This window comes from Neofelis nebulosa, chromosome 14, assembly GCF_028018385.1.
Source record: "Neofelis nebulosa isolate mNeoNeb1 chromosome 14, mNeoNeb1.pri, whole genome shotgun sequence".
In the NCBI taxonomy this organism is placed as follows: Eukaryota; Metazoa; Chordata; class Mammalia; order Carnivora; family Felidae; genus Neofelis; species Neofelis nebulosa.
Window position 1 is genome coordinate 53328850 of NC_080795.1, and position 13776 is coordinate 53342625.

At 33.5% G+C, this 13776-nt stretch overlaps 1 protein-coding gene across 2 annotated transcripts in view; it reads right to left on the reverse strand.

Annotated features, from left to right (window-relative positions):
- The window catches only part of EIF3E (eukaryotic translation initiation factor 3 subunit E), a 55190-nt gene that overhangs the window by 26384 nt on the left and 15030 nt on the right, over positions 1 to 13776 (reverse strand). For both annotated transcript variants that reach the window (XM_058698841.1, XM_058698842.1), the window contains 2 exons: positions 12465 to 12590; positions 11665 to 11789 (listed from right to left, as the gene is read on the reverse strand). In XM_058698841.1, coding sequence (XP_058554824.1) covers positions 11665 to 11789; positions 12465 to 12590 — 251 coding nt within the window. The remainder of the gene's footprint in view (positions 1 to 11664; positions 11790 to 12464; positions 12591 to 13776) is intronic.

Here is a 13776-nt window from a genome sequence, read left to right on the forward strand (position 1 = left end):
AAATAAAAAAAATTAAATATCTATCATGTGCCCATGCTACAAGAAATAAAGAATAAAAATTCTGCCCTCAAATATGCTTATACTATAGTAGGAAAATTAAAGCAATTATAAATTGTTTATTTTACAGGTATTAAATAATTAAATACCAAACATAAAGTAGACACTATATACAGGACTTAATTAAGGAAATAAAGCTGAGCTAGATTTTGAAAAAAGGCAGGCTTGAATACTTACAAACAAGAGAATAAGGGCATTTCTGGAAAGACAGACAAAAAACAAAACAAAACAAAACAAAACAAAACATGAAAAAAACAAGGCAGGGCACTTACTAGAACCTCAAAGGATGAAATTTTACTTTTGTTTTTTTTTTTTTTTTAGATGGACACCTTAAAAGGCCATTATCCTGAGCTAGAATAGGTAAAACACCTACATGAAAAAGTGCTTTCTTAGCAGGAATGACTAGAAGTTGACAACTTCTGAATACCACCCAGTGGACTATAAAAGTAAAACTTGCAATTTCTTAGGGTATTTATGTTATTTTTATTATGTTATTTCATGTTACTATTTTATATTTATTTTATTGAGTGTTAAACATTCAGAGGAGTGTTTAATTCAAACTGAACTTTGAATCTTTCTTTTTACAACTGGAGAGTAATAACTAGAGCATTGTATTACAAAAACATTCTTTAATAGCATCTACATTTGGTGGCAAAGCCTCATCTCTAATAGCCTATGAACACTTCTCTATCTTAAACCAGATACCTTATCTTATATATAATGTTACATTTAAAAGTTCAACATTTTTAAAATGTGTAAATCATCTCCATTTTAGATTCAGAATAAATTATGCCAGAAATGGAAATATATATGATGCAAGATACTTTATTTAACCTGCACTGGCATCTAAACTTTCACTTCAAGAACAAATGTATTAATTATCAACAAAGTACTTTTATATTTAAAAAAAAAAGCCTAAAGTCCACAATCTATAAAAAACTATCAATCTAACACAATTTTATCAATTAATATATCCAGCAAAACACAATGAATTGTTATTACTGTGCTACTAGAAATGGAAAACAGGAATATACCTTCTCCACTAATTTCTACTATTTATCAAAGACAACTGAAAAGCACATTGAATATAGACATACAAATGACAGTAACACACTTCTTACTAGTAGCTGTTCTACTTAAAGAATATAAAATCCAGAAAAATAACTGAACAATGAACGATCTGTCAAGCCAACTGAGTATATTCTCATTTGAAAAAAGTGAGAATCAAGTAAAACTCAAAACAAGCCAGGAAGACATTACTAATGAGGGAGAAAATATGATGATAACCTGATCTAATGGCAAGTGAAAAGAATAAGCACAGTATTTTAGTAAAAAAAAGAAAGTTGTAATATTACTGAAGTAGTTTATTTTCCACATTTTGCTAACAGGCTGTTTCTGTTTAAAAAAAAGTTTCACAGTCAGGAAGGTCTTACTGGGGAGTTGAAACTGTTCAAAAACTGATTTACAGTGACAGCTGCAACACTTGGTAAAGTCACTAAAATTCACTGAATTGGAAACAAACAAATAAATGAAATCTTTTTTGAGTATCTTAGGACAAATCAAGATAGTGGCATCATTCTATACCAGTAATCACTTTTTTTTCACTACCAGACTCTTACAGTTAAAAAAACAAAAACAAAAAAAGCCAGTTTCAACTATGTCCTTAATCAGGTAGTACAGATTATTAATTTAAAAAAAAATCAATCCCTGTGTACTAATCTTCATAATATTCTGTATGACAAAAGGAAGTATGTGTAATGCTCTTCTGCTGCATACTGTAGTTGTCACAGTTATCTTAAGGACAACTATATGATTGAACTGTATGCTTAACTGTGTTCCTCACAGAATACTATTTTTACTTGAAACAAAGAATGACAGATAAACCAAAGCTATTCAGAATTGGGTATTTGGTAGACATTTTCTAGAAAATAAAGTGAGCCTAAACTTTCAGAAAAATAAAAGATAAAATTAGAGCTTTCCCAAAAAGGTAGAATTTTGGAAAATACCTGTCACAAAGAGCTTGACTACTTTCCAATACTTTAAACCTTTTCTAATAGGTTTAGTGGTGATATTAATGAGTGATTTTTTTTTTTTTTGGTATTGTATGTCAACATATCTGGAATACCTGCATAACTCAATGATCCAAGATTTCCCAAACAACCAATGCATGATGTTATAAAGTCAAGCATGAGTACAAGATCCATTAAAGAGCAAGATGGGCCACTACAGTTTAGAATACCAGTATAGTTTAGAATCCAAAAAACTGAATAAGGTTTCAGATTCCACATTATAATAAACTTTAAAATATTACTACTTGTTGAGTTTTGTTAGATTAGCAAAAAATAATATTCACAATTATCTGAAAAGGTTATTAAAACAGCTCTTGTCCAACTACATATATGTCAGACTAGATTTTCTTAACAAAATAACATCAAGGATTAAAGTAGATAGGAAAATCTAACATGCCAGCAAGTGAAAAGCCTGCAGAAATGTAAAACCGTGACATTCACAGTTCTCATTAAATTGTTTTTAAGTTATTTTTCAAAAAAAAAAAAAAAAAAATCAACCGTAATCAATTTACTACTCGTCAATTATAAAATATATTTTTTAACTTCTCAGTTTTACTATCTCATACGGTATAGATATATATCAATACATTTAGCCAATAAAGACAAAATTACATTCAACAATTCTTCATGAAAAGGTTTCAAGACCATGAAACCTTTTCAAGCATGAAAAGGTTTCAAGACCAAAAAGTTTCAGTGTGATTCACTTGTAGCAATAACATTCCAAAGACAATTCTAATGTCAACTTTAAAAAAAAATTGTTTTTTACTATTAATTTATTTTTAAGAGAGAGGAACAGAGAGAGACAGAGTGCGAGTGGAGGAGGGACAGAGAGAGAGGGAGACACAGAATCCGAAGCAGGCTCCAGGCTCTAAGCTGTCAGCACAGAGCCTGATGCAGAGCTCAACCTCACGAGCTGTGAGATCATAACCTGAGCTAAAGTAGAACACTTAACTGACTGAGCCACCCAGGTGCCCTGTCAACTTTCTTTTTTAATTAACATTGAATATCTCCTCTGTTATTTACATTAATTTGACTCTTTGAGGGGGGGTTGAAGCTCTTACTAGATATTTCAACAGAGTCCTATTTGCCTTACAAAGACAGATGACTATCTCCCTATATACACATACACTTTAAAATGTACCCAAATGGCCAATAATCCTTTAGTGGAATCACTGAAAGACAAAACAAAGCAAAACCACCTCAAAATTCCATCCTCATTTAACGGATGTGATAAGGTGTGTCACCTGGAGCATTTCAGGTTTTGGAAAGTATTGTGCAAGTATATATAGTATTCCTTATAATTTTTATTATATCATTTGACATACAAACCCATTTTCATTGCTAACTCTTTATTCTTGAAATGAAATTATCAGTTTTAATATTAATATAATAATAATTTCAACATTATATATTTGGTAATTTTATTTTCATCACCTTTATTGTGTTTTTCTGTACTTTCAACCAAGGTTTTAAAAGCTAAGTAATCAAAGCTATGAATTAATCTAAGTGTTTTCTTTGACAGAGTTTCATGATTAACATTTATTGTCTTCTTTGATTGTTATTTTTACAACTTGGAATGATTTCTAGTTTCACTGTATTCTGCCCAGAAACTACAACCTATAAAATGTATACTTTTTTAACCTTATTACATCTTAAATGGCAAAATGTATTCTTTTTTATATATGAAATATGGAAATATAAACGAAGAATTAAACCTATTTATCTAGAATAGCTTAAGGGTTTCTAGAACCATGAACCTCTCTACCATACCTTAAAATTTTTTACAAATCTACTTTTTTTTAGTGCTCGCTTTGGCAGCACACATACGGATCTACTTTTTAGGAAGGGTTCTGGGGAATTCCTACTCCTTTGGGAGTAGGAACATCCCAAGCTCACCTCATCCTACAGATACAACTAAGTAATACCCAAAACAGTGTATATAACCCAGAAAATGACCTAAGGACTGGCAGAACAGACTCTCCACAGCTCAATGTAGAAAAGAAGCCTCATCGAAATGGGTAAAAAAAAGCAGAGACGTGGGTGGGAGCTAAAGGGACCTAAGGGACTGTCCATAAAATGGAGGGATGCCTTGGGCGTGAAGAATGGAGAGAAAAGGACCCTCATACCAAGCACTCCAGGCACAGAAGCGTGAACAGGCAGGACAAACTCCCATAACATTTGGTTTTGAAAAACAGAAGGGTGGAATTTCATGACCTGTTACATTGGCTCAATACCTGAAATTTTAAAATGCAGTGGTGTGGCTCTAGGAGAGCCAGAGGAGAGGGGAATCAGAGTCCCCACCCTTAAAAGAGACAGCACAACAAACAGCTCCTAGGAGATACAGCATAAAAGCAGCAGTTTGAAAAACACCTGGGGTATGCAGGAGGAAGATTTGTTTACTAATCTCAGGGCCTATGCTGGAGGGCAGGGATCAAGGGAGAATTCTCTAGGAACAAAGGAGCTGGCAGGGGCCATTTCCCTCCCTTGCCTCCCAGCCTAGGTACCTGGACACCTGCAAGGAACCAGTGCCGTTAACACTCTCCACCTAGCTGGCTAACATGGTGTCAAGCCCAGACATTCTCCTGTGGACACACCCTCTCCAGCCAGGTCCGGGTCTCCTCCCACAGCAGATAATGCACAACGTTTCCTGACACTTGCATCCTCACCCGTTCCACCCTCTTCTGAAAGCCCACCTCCTCCAGCTCTGCCAGTCTCCCTCCCAGGAGGCTGTAGACCACCTCCCACAGCAGACCAGCTAGGACCTTGCAAGCAAGGAGTGCCTACTCCCTCCAGCAGGAGTTTTCTCAAGTGGCTGTAGGCTCCCACAAGAGACGCATGCAAACCTTATCAACTACCAGCACTGAAAATGAATCAGTAACCAAAAACTTCCCAACAATCAAAAATCCTAGAAGGCTGCATAGGTGAAAATTTTACCACATTTAAACAAGCTAATACCTATTTTTCTCAAATTATTCCAAAAAATACAACAGGAAGGACAGCTTCCAAATACATCCTTCGAGGCCAGCATTATCCTGATACCAAAATCAGATAAAGGCACTACTAAAAAAGAGAACTACAGGCCAAGTTCTGTGATGAAAATAGATGCAAAAATTCTCAACAAAATATTATCAAACCAAATCCAACAGTACAAAAAAATTACTCACCACAATCAAGTGGGTATTCTTGGAGGCAAGGGTGATTCAATATTTGCAAATAAATCAACATGATACATTACATCAATGAGAAAGGATAAAAACCATAATGATCATTTAATACATGCAGGGAAAGCATCTGACAAAGTACAACATCCATTCATGTTGAAAACCCTCAACAAAATAGGTTTAGAGGAAACGTATCTCAACATAATAAAAACTACATATGAAAAACTCAAGGATAACATGAACATTACACTCATTGGTGAAAAACTGAAAGCTTTCCTCCTAAAGTCAAGGAATAAGACAAGGATTTCCATTCTCACTGCTTGTATTCAACACTGTACTAGAAGTTCTAGCCACAGCAATCAGACAAGAAAAAGAAATAAGACATCCAAATTGGTAAGAAATAAAACTTTCACTATTTGCAGATGACATGATACTATATATAAAGCTTGAAAGACTCACCAAAACTACTAGAACTGATAAATGAATTCTATAAGGCCATAGGATACAAAAGCAATATACAGAAGTCCATTGCATTTGTATATATATTAATAACAAACTAGTAGAAAGAGAAATTAAAACAATCTCAGTTACATGTGCACCGAAAATAATAAAATACCTAGGAATAAACTTAACCAAAGAGGTGAAAGATCTGTACTCTGAAAACTGTAAAACGCTGATGAAATTAAAGAAACTAATAAAAAGATATTCCATACTCATGGACTAGGAGAACAACTATTGTTAAAATGTGCTCACTACCAAAGCAATCTGCAGATTTAATGTAATCCCTGTCCAAATACCACTAGCATTTTTCACAGAATTCGAACAAATAATACTAAGATCTATATGGAACCACAAAAGATCCCAAATAGCCATATCAATTTTGAAAAAGAACATAGCTAGAGATATCACAATCCCAGATATCAAGATATACTACAAAGCTTTAGTGATCAAAACAGTATGGTACTGGCACAAAAACACACACAAAGATCAATGGAACAGAACAGAGAGTCCAGAAAGAAACCCACGACTATATGGTCAAATTAACTTCAACTAAGGAGACAAGGATATGCAATGGGAAAAAGATGGTCTCTTTCAACAACCAGTATTGGGAAAAACTGGCAAGCACATGCAAAAAAAGGAAACTGGGCCACTCTCTTATACCATACACAAAAATAAACTCAAAATGGATTAAGGACCTAAATATGAGACCTGAAACCATAAAAATCCTGGAAGAGAGCACAGGCAGTAATTTCTCTGACATCATCCATAGTAAAATTTTTCTAGATAGGCCCCTGAAGCAAGGAAAACAAAAGCAAAAGTAAACTATTGGCACTACATTGAAATAAAAAGCTTCTGAAAGCAAAGAAAGCAATCAGAGAAGCTGAAAGACAACCTAGTGACTAGGAGAAGACATCTGAACAATGATATATCTGATAAAGGTCTTAGTATACAAAATCTACCAAAAATTTCTCAAACTCAAGACCAAATAGTAGTAGTAATAATAGTAATAATTTTTAAACAGGTAAAAGAGGGGCACCTGGGTGGCTCAGTTGGTTAAGCACCTGACTCTTGGTTTCAGCTCAGGTCATAATCTGCTTTGGGAACAAGTGCTGAGTGTGGAGACTGCTTGGGATTGTCTCTCCCTCTCTCAGCCCCTCCCCCACCAGCGCAGCATGTACGTGTGCACACACACTCTCAAATAAGTAAACATTAAAAAATAAGTAAAAATAAAATACAGATGGCCAACAGAACATGAAATGATGCTTAACATCTCTCATCAAAAAAAAATGCAAATCAAACAAAAGTAGGTATCACCTCACACCTGTCAGAATGGCTAAAATAAAAAACACAATAAACAACAGGCGTTTGCGAGGATATAAGAACTATGCACTACTGATGGCAATACAAACTGCTGTAGCCACTCTGGAAAACAGTATGATGATCCTCAAAAAATTAAAAATATAATCACCATTTGATCCAATAATTTACCCAAAGAATATTAAAAACCTAATTTGAAAAAAATATATGCACTCCTTGTTTACTGCAGCATTATTAACAATACCCAAGTTATGGAAACAGCCTAAGTTAAGTAGATAAAGAAAAAATGTAGTACACACACACACACACACACACACACACACACACACACACACACACACACTGGAATATTACTCAGCCATAAAAAAGGACATCTTGCCATTTGCAACATAACAGTAAGTGAAGTAAATCATTCAGAGAAAGGAAATACCATGATTTCACTCATGTGCAATTTGAGAAAAACAAAGAAAAAAAGAGATAAACCAAAAAACAGACTCTTAACTATACAGAAGTGGTGGCTACCAGAGAGGTGGGTGGGGAGATGGGTGAAATGGGTGAATGGGATTAAGAGTACACTTATTGTGATGGGCACTTAGAAATGTATAGAATTGTTGAGTCAATATATTGTACACCTGAAATTAATATAACCTTGTATGTTAACTACACTGGAGTTTTTTAAAATAATCTACATTTTTGCATTATTTGCTTTTTGAAAAGTTTGATTTTTATCTTAACACTTTCTGTAATCTCAACTGAACTACCTTTGTATTTCTAGTATCCATAACAAACGGTTCTACTAATGAATTAAACATATGCTTTTAAAATTTCATATGAGCCATAAAATTGTCAGGAATTAATCTGTATTGTTTCCCTCTTGTTTGTATTACATAATTTTCACAGTGGGTTTGAATACTTTTATTTTTCTTTTTTTTTTTTAATGTTTATTTTTGAGAGACAGAGAGAGAGAGAGAGAGAAAGGGAACAAGCGGGAGAGGGGCAGAGACAGAGGGACACACAGAATCTGAAGCAGGCTCCAGGCTCTGAGCTGTTAGCAAAGAGCCTGATGCAGGGCTTGAACTCAGGAACTGTGAGATCATGACCTGAGACAAAGTCAGACACTTAACCGACTGAGCCACCCAGGCGCCCCTGAATACTTTTATTTTTCTTGTTTGCATGCTTTTCATTACTTGGAAATATTCAAAAAGCCTACCTATTTAATTTAATGTTCCTTTCTAAATACAGATGTAACTGCAAAAAACACAGAAGAGTGGGTCTACTAATAAGCAGTACCCTGGAAAGCCAATTCCTAGTGATTCCAATGGCTTAATTTAGGAAGAGCTGCCCTTATCCTTAACCCATCCCCTAGGTGTCAGGAAAATAGCCACATATTACAGGCCAAAGTGTGGGTTAAATTTGCTCTTCATGGCAGGTTCATCCTCGCACACCTGATTTTGGGGATACCAATCAACTCTTAAGACAATCTTACAGGTTTTATTAATCAGGAGAGAGACAAAATATTAATGTTTGTGTTATTTTTAATCTCTTCTCATTTGAATGCATGTTTGCTTAAATCTCCATAAATAACAAGAAATATATCCTTAATTCTTGTGTGAAATTCTTAGAAAACATCTTTTCTAAAAGATGCATAGTTTAACATTAAAAACAGATATGTAGCTATTTTACCAATCAACATTCCCAAATTTCTTGCAATGATTTACTAGTCATTTTTCTGGATACTCCAGATTTGTCCATTATTGTTGTGTCTCAATCACTGCATGAGATAGATTGTAATTGTCAGTATCACAAGTAAATAAGCCTTTTCTAAAATGTAATGATTGCACAAAAGTACTTCCCAAAAGGTACCTCTCAAGAATCACTGCCCTGAGAGGATTAAATAAACAATTCACCACAGCAGAGGGAGATTAATCAGTTTAATCTCAGGTAAGAGAAAGCTACCAAATAAAACTTGAGTAGAACTTGATAAAAGACATTAACATACTTAAATCAGAATGGGGGGTGGGGGTAGGAGCACAGTGAGAAGTACTGATCTGAAATGGAATCAAGAAAAGAGAAATAAAAAAGCAAATCTAGGAAATGCCCATCCAAATGTTGAGAGTAACATATGTCAAAAATGTTCATGATCTGGCCCCAGTGCAATAGTCCTATTGTGAAGATAGATATACTAGGCCAGCTTAACCTGATGGTGCCATTAACAGTCCACCCACATAATTAAACTTTGCATTCTGATTCTAAGTACTCATAAAGCAATCTTATGTTTATTACACAGCTTCCTATGTGTTAAACCTATAGGGTGAGAACTCTTACTACTTACACTTCTCATAAATTACTGATGGTATTCTGGTTTTACACATCAGTCTTTCTGAGGATGGTTCAGCTTCGATCTTCATAAATCTACCTTTAAGACACTACCAAGTAAAGCTGCTGAGCTTTCTATGCTAAAAGCCAGAACAAGTATTACACCCTTATAGAATCTTATTTTAGTTTACAGTTATTTTGGGCTTTGTCTTTTTAATCTTTTGCATTAGTCTTTTACTTAATTCAACATACAGACTATGATTTATATAACTTTCCAGATTATAAACAATTTATCAAGGCATCTAACAAACAGCAAATAATATTCAAATACAATTATAATTTTAAAACTATATATATAATTTTAATAATGGATTTCCCACAAATATGATTTTTTTAAGGTATAACAGCTAAGAATGAGGCTATTATGAACACATTAGTGAATAACATGAATCTAGAAGGCATGCTTAAATACTATAAAATACTATAAAATATCTCAAATAGAAAAATGAATACAATGTTATAAAAAATAAATTTTCACCTCTTGTCACTTATATTTAAAATGGGATGCAGGCAAAGATCAAAAATTGTTTTTTACCTAATGCCATGTAGGGTTTTTTTTTTCTTTTTTTCAAGGAAAGAAAAACCTAATTTCCTGTTTCAAAAACTCCTCTGCCCATGTTTAGTTTTAACATACTGGGTCACCATGTCATTTATACTGACTAAATACATTAATATTCAATTTACATTGCAATGTAAAATAAAACAGGTCTATTTCTGTTAAAAGTACTTTTTACCAAATTCAGGGGAACATTTAGCATCTAATGCAGAGAATAGAATATACACCATTTAAAACTGGCTCCCTAATTTTCCATAAAAATAATTACTGGCATTTCTCAGTTCGCTGAATATTATTTATCTGTATTACCATTAACAACTTAATTTCTCTTAAATTCAAAGTGCTACTGATTACGGTAACAATTTCACTGAGGAGGTCAAATATATTAGTCTGAAAAATCTTACTAAAATGAGTATTTGAAGTATATTTATTAATCAAAGTCACATTTATTAATGGGACTCAGTTTAGATTATCTCATCAATTTATCCAAATATATTGGCACAGATATTATTTTCAAGACTGAAAATTACAAAAATCAAAAACAGGTTGCTCAATCTTCACTGATGTTTTGTATCAGAAGGGTATTACACCAACTATTTCTGAGGTATACTTTTATAAATTAAAATAAATATGCATTTTAGAGAAAAATGTTAAAATCTGATAATTTGACAGACAATAATAAACAAAAATCAAGTGAAATAGAACTACATCTTCATTTAGGGTAAGATATAACAAAACCTATGGCTCAAGTGTTTATATCAAGTTTAGCTAACAAGATAGTCAATATATGGCATACCATGAAACAAATGCTAAAGTGTTATTGCAATCTTGGGCTATATTTATATAAGCACATGTACAGGTCAAGAAGCTAATATTGCCCCAGTAACCTATAAAACTTAAGTAACAAACCTAGAATTCTGAAGATTCATATTTTAAGAAGGCTATGGATAAACTGGCATTGTTATCTAAGAAAGGCAACCAAAATACTAAAGAGTCTGAAAAATTAAATATTGATAAAACCATAGATATTTAGCCTAAAAGAAGAGATAAGGAAAAATTATCTTCAAATATCTGAAGTGTTTTCACAAAGCAGTCTTGTTTTCTGGTGTTCTAAGCAAATAAGAAGATTCAAAGGCACCTAAGCTCAAATGGAAAACTAAATTTAAAAAAATGATATAGCTAACAATGTTCATAAAGCAGTAAATTTCTCATCACCAAAAGATGGATAATGGAGCAATGATGATATAAAGGATTCTAGGATGTATATATTTCTTCTAGTAATTTGGTATGGAGCCCTAATTCTAAAGCTTTAATTAATATATTAATTACCTGGGATCTTGTTAAGATGCAGATTCTGATTTAGTTTTTCTAGGGCGAGGCCTAAGATTCTACATGATGCCTATGCTGCTGGCCCAGGAAGCACACTAAATAGCACTTCAATGAACTTAAAGTATACTTTTTTCAAAAAATTTAGAGTTACGTGTAAACTTTAATAAGCAAATCTACCACATGAAGGGAAAAAAGGTTGACAACAAATTCAAATGTTAGAAGTACATTTTTAAGTTTAAAAAAAAAATCCGTATTATTTCATATGACTAAAACCAAATTATATAGTAAAATAACTTACTGTGGCTGGTAAAGGAAGAGATCAATAATATTATCACGCCCTTTGGGGTGGTTGAAGAAAACAAAAAGAGACCAGTGGATGAGCCATGTTCGCTGCTGAAGAGACTGAAGTGGGGAACTCACAGACTATAGAGTTAAAAAATAAGTATATAGGAAATATTAATATAAGAGGCAAGAGAATAAAAGAATAAACACTGATCTCAGAATTTTAGTTAAAAATGAGAACCTTCTGAGGCATACCCTAGAGCCGTTACGATCAAAGTCCTAACCCCTGGACCCTCTACTATCTGCACAAATCTCGACATTAGAAATTATCTCCCTGTTCTGAGAGATAAATTCAATAATTCTGCTAAGCCAGAAGCTGTAAATTATACCCATTTCAGAAAACATTTTAAAAGCAGACTGAACTAAATACTCCATAATAAGTGCTTTTATTAGAAATAATTATAGATGAAAACTGTCTTATTGAGGACTTATTACTGAGATGGCACTAATAGCATTACGTCATTTTCACTGTACAAATAAAAAAGGCACAGTAGCTGTAAGAGAAATGAAAACAGTTCTTTTCTCTAAGAGCCAAAAGAAGTTTGATAGTTTCTCTCAAGGAGATTCAGTGAAACTAGTCAATCCACTAACCCACTGTGAGTTGTAGTTGTATGTCAAGTCAACAAAAGCTAATCTGAACAGTTTCCTTCCTCTCCCCACCTTTCTATTTTTTAAAGTACACAGTGTTTTCCTCATCAGAAAGTATGAAGGTCACACAGAAATTTCAGAGAATCACCATGGAAAAATGTAACTCACATTATTATCTATGGTCTCTTTTAACCGTGTAAGGTCTTCCATAGCTGCATCCCAATTCTGCATTAAGATCTCAGAGGCCAGTTTCCCCCAGAGTGAACTCAAAGCGTTTCTATCGGTTGCTGGAACCTGTTTAGGCAATCATAATTAATTATATTCTGAATACTCTGGAAAAAAAAGATGCTGTACATTTTATACTTTCTTTACATATCTATCTTGCCTACTAAAAGACCTGTAGCTTTCTACCCCAAACTGTAATTATCTAAGTTCTTATTGGTTCACATTGGCTAAACTGATTCAAACAGCTTCCATTTAACTTGATTACAAAAAAACCTCAGCCATTTGATATTCAGTCTAAATCAGAAAGAGTGATTTAAAACTAGGACACAGCACCAGTGTTTTAGTTTAACCCATTTTTGGTAATTTATACACTAATCAAATTTTAGGCACCTAAAACTTTGGAAACCAGTTAGATTCAAAGGAAATCTGTTGTTAAAATCACTGGAATGAATGTGTGGCAAATCCAGACTTGTGAATTTTATTCACAATTTAGAAAAATTATTTTTAGAAAAAAATATCCAAATTATGACACAAATGAAAAGGGTCAGAAAGAGACAGAGGGAAAAGCAGGTCTACTGGATAATAATAATAATAATAATAAAAGGTATACATACTGAGCAATAAATGTTAATTTTCATATATAATCCTAATAAAAACACTATAAAGGTAAATATTTTCCATTTTAATTAAAGAGGGGAACCTGACACATGGGAGACCCTAATTCCCCCAAAATTAAACTTTTTTTTTAAGTTTATTTGAGAGAGAGAGTGTGCACGCAAGCAGGGAGGAGCAGAGAGGGAGAGACAGAATCCCAAGCAGGCTCTATGCTGGTCAGTGCGGAGGCAGGCGCGGGCTCTATCTCACAAACTGCAAGATCATGACTTGAGCCGAAACCAAGAGCCTGAAGCTTAACCGACTAAACCACCCAGGCATCCCCAAAGTTATACTTCTAATCATGAAAGATATAAATTTATACCACAATCTAAACCTACAAAAGGGTAGAGTACCCTACCTCTTCTTGTCACTGATGGAAAAGAGTCACAAGGCCAAAACACCTATTAAGGACTTTGACAGCAGTAATTAACTCAAATATACTGAATAACATTTAGCAAACTCTAATAACAGACACTAAATTCATAAATTAAATTTTGAAACATATCCATGAAACCACTGATTCTTCTTATTATCATTAGAATATAGGTCCACAAAAAAACATACCACTTGTACTTGAATATTCATGGCAATTTTATTTTTA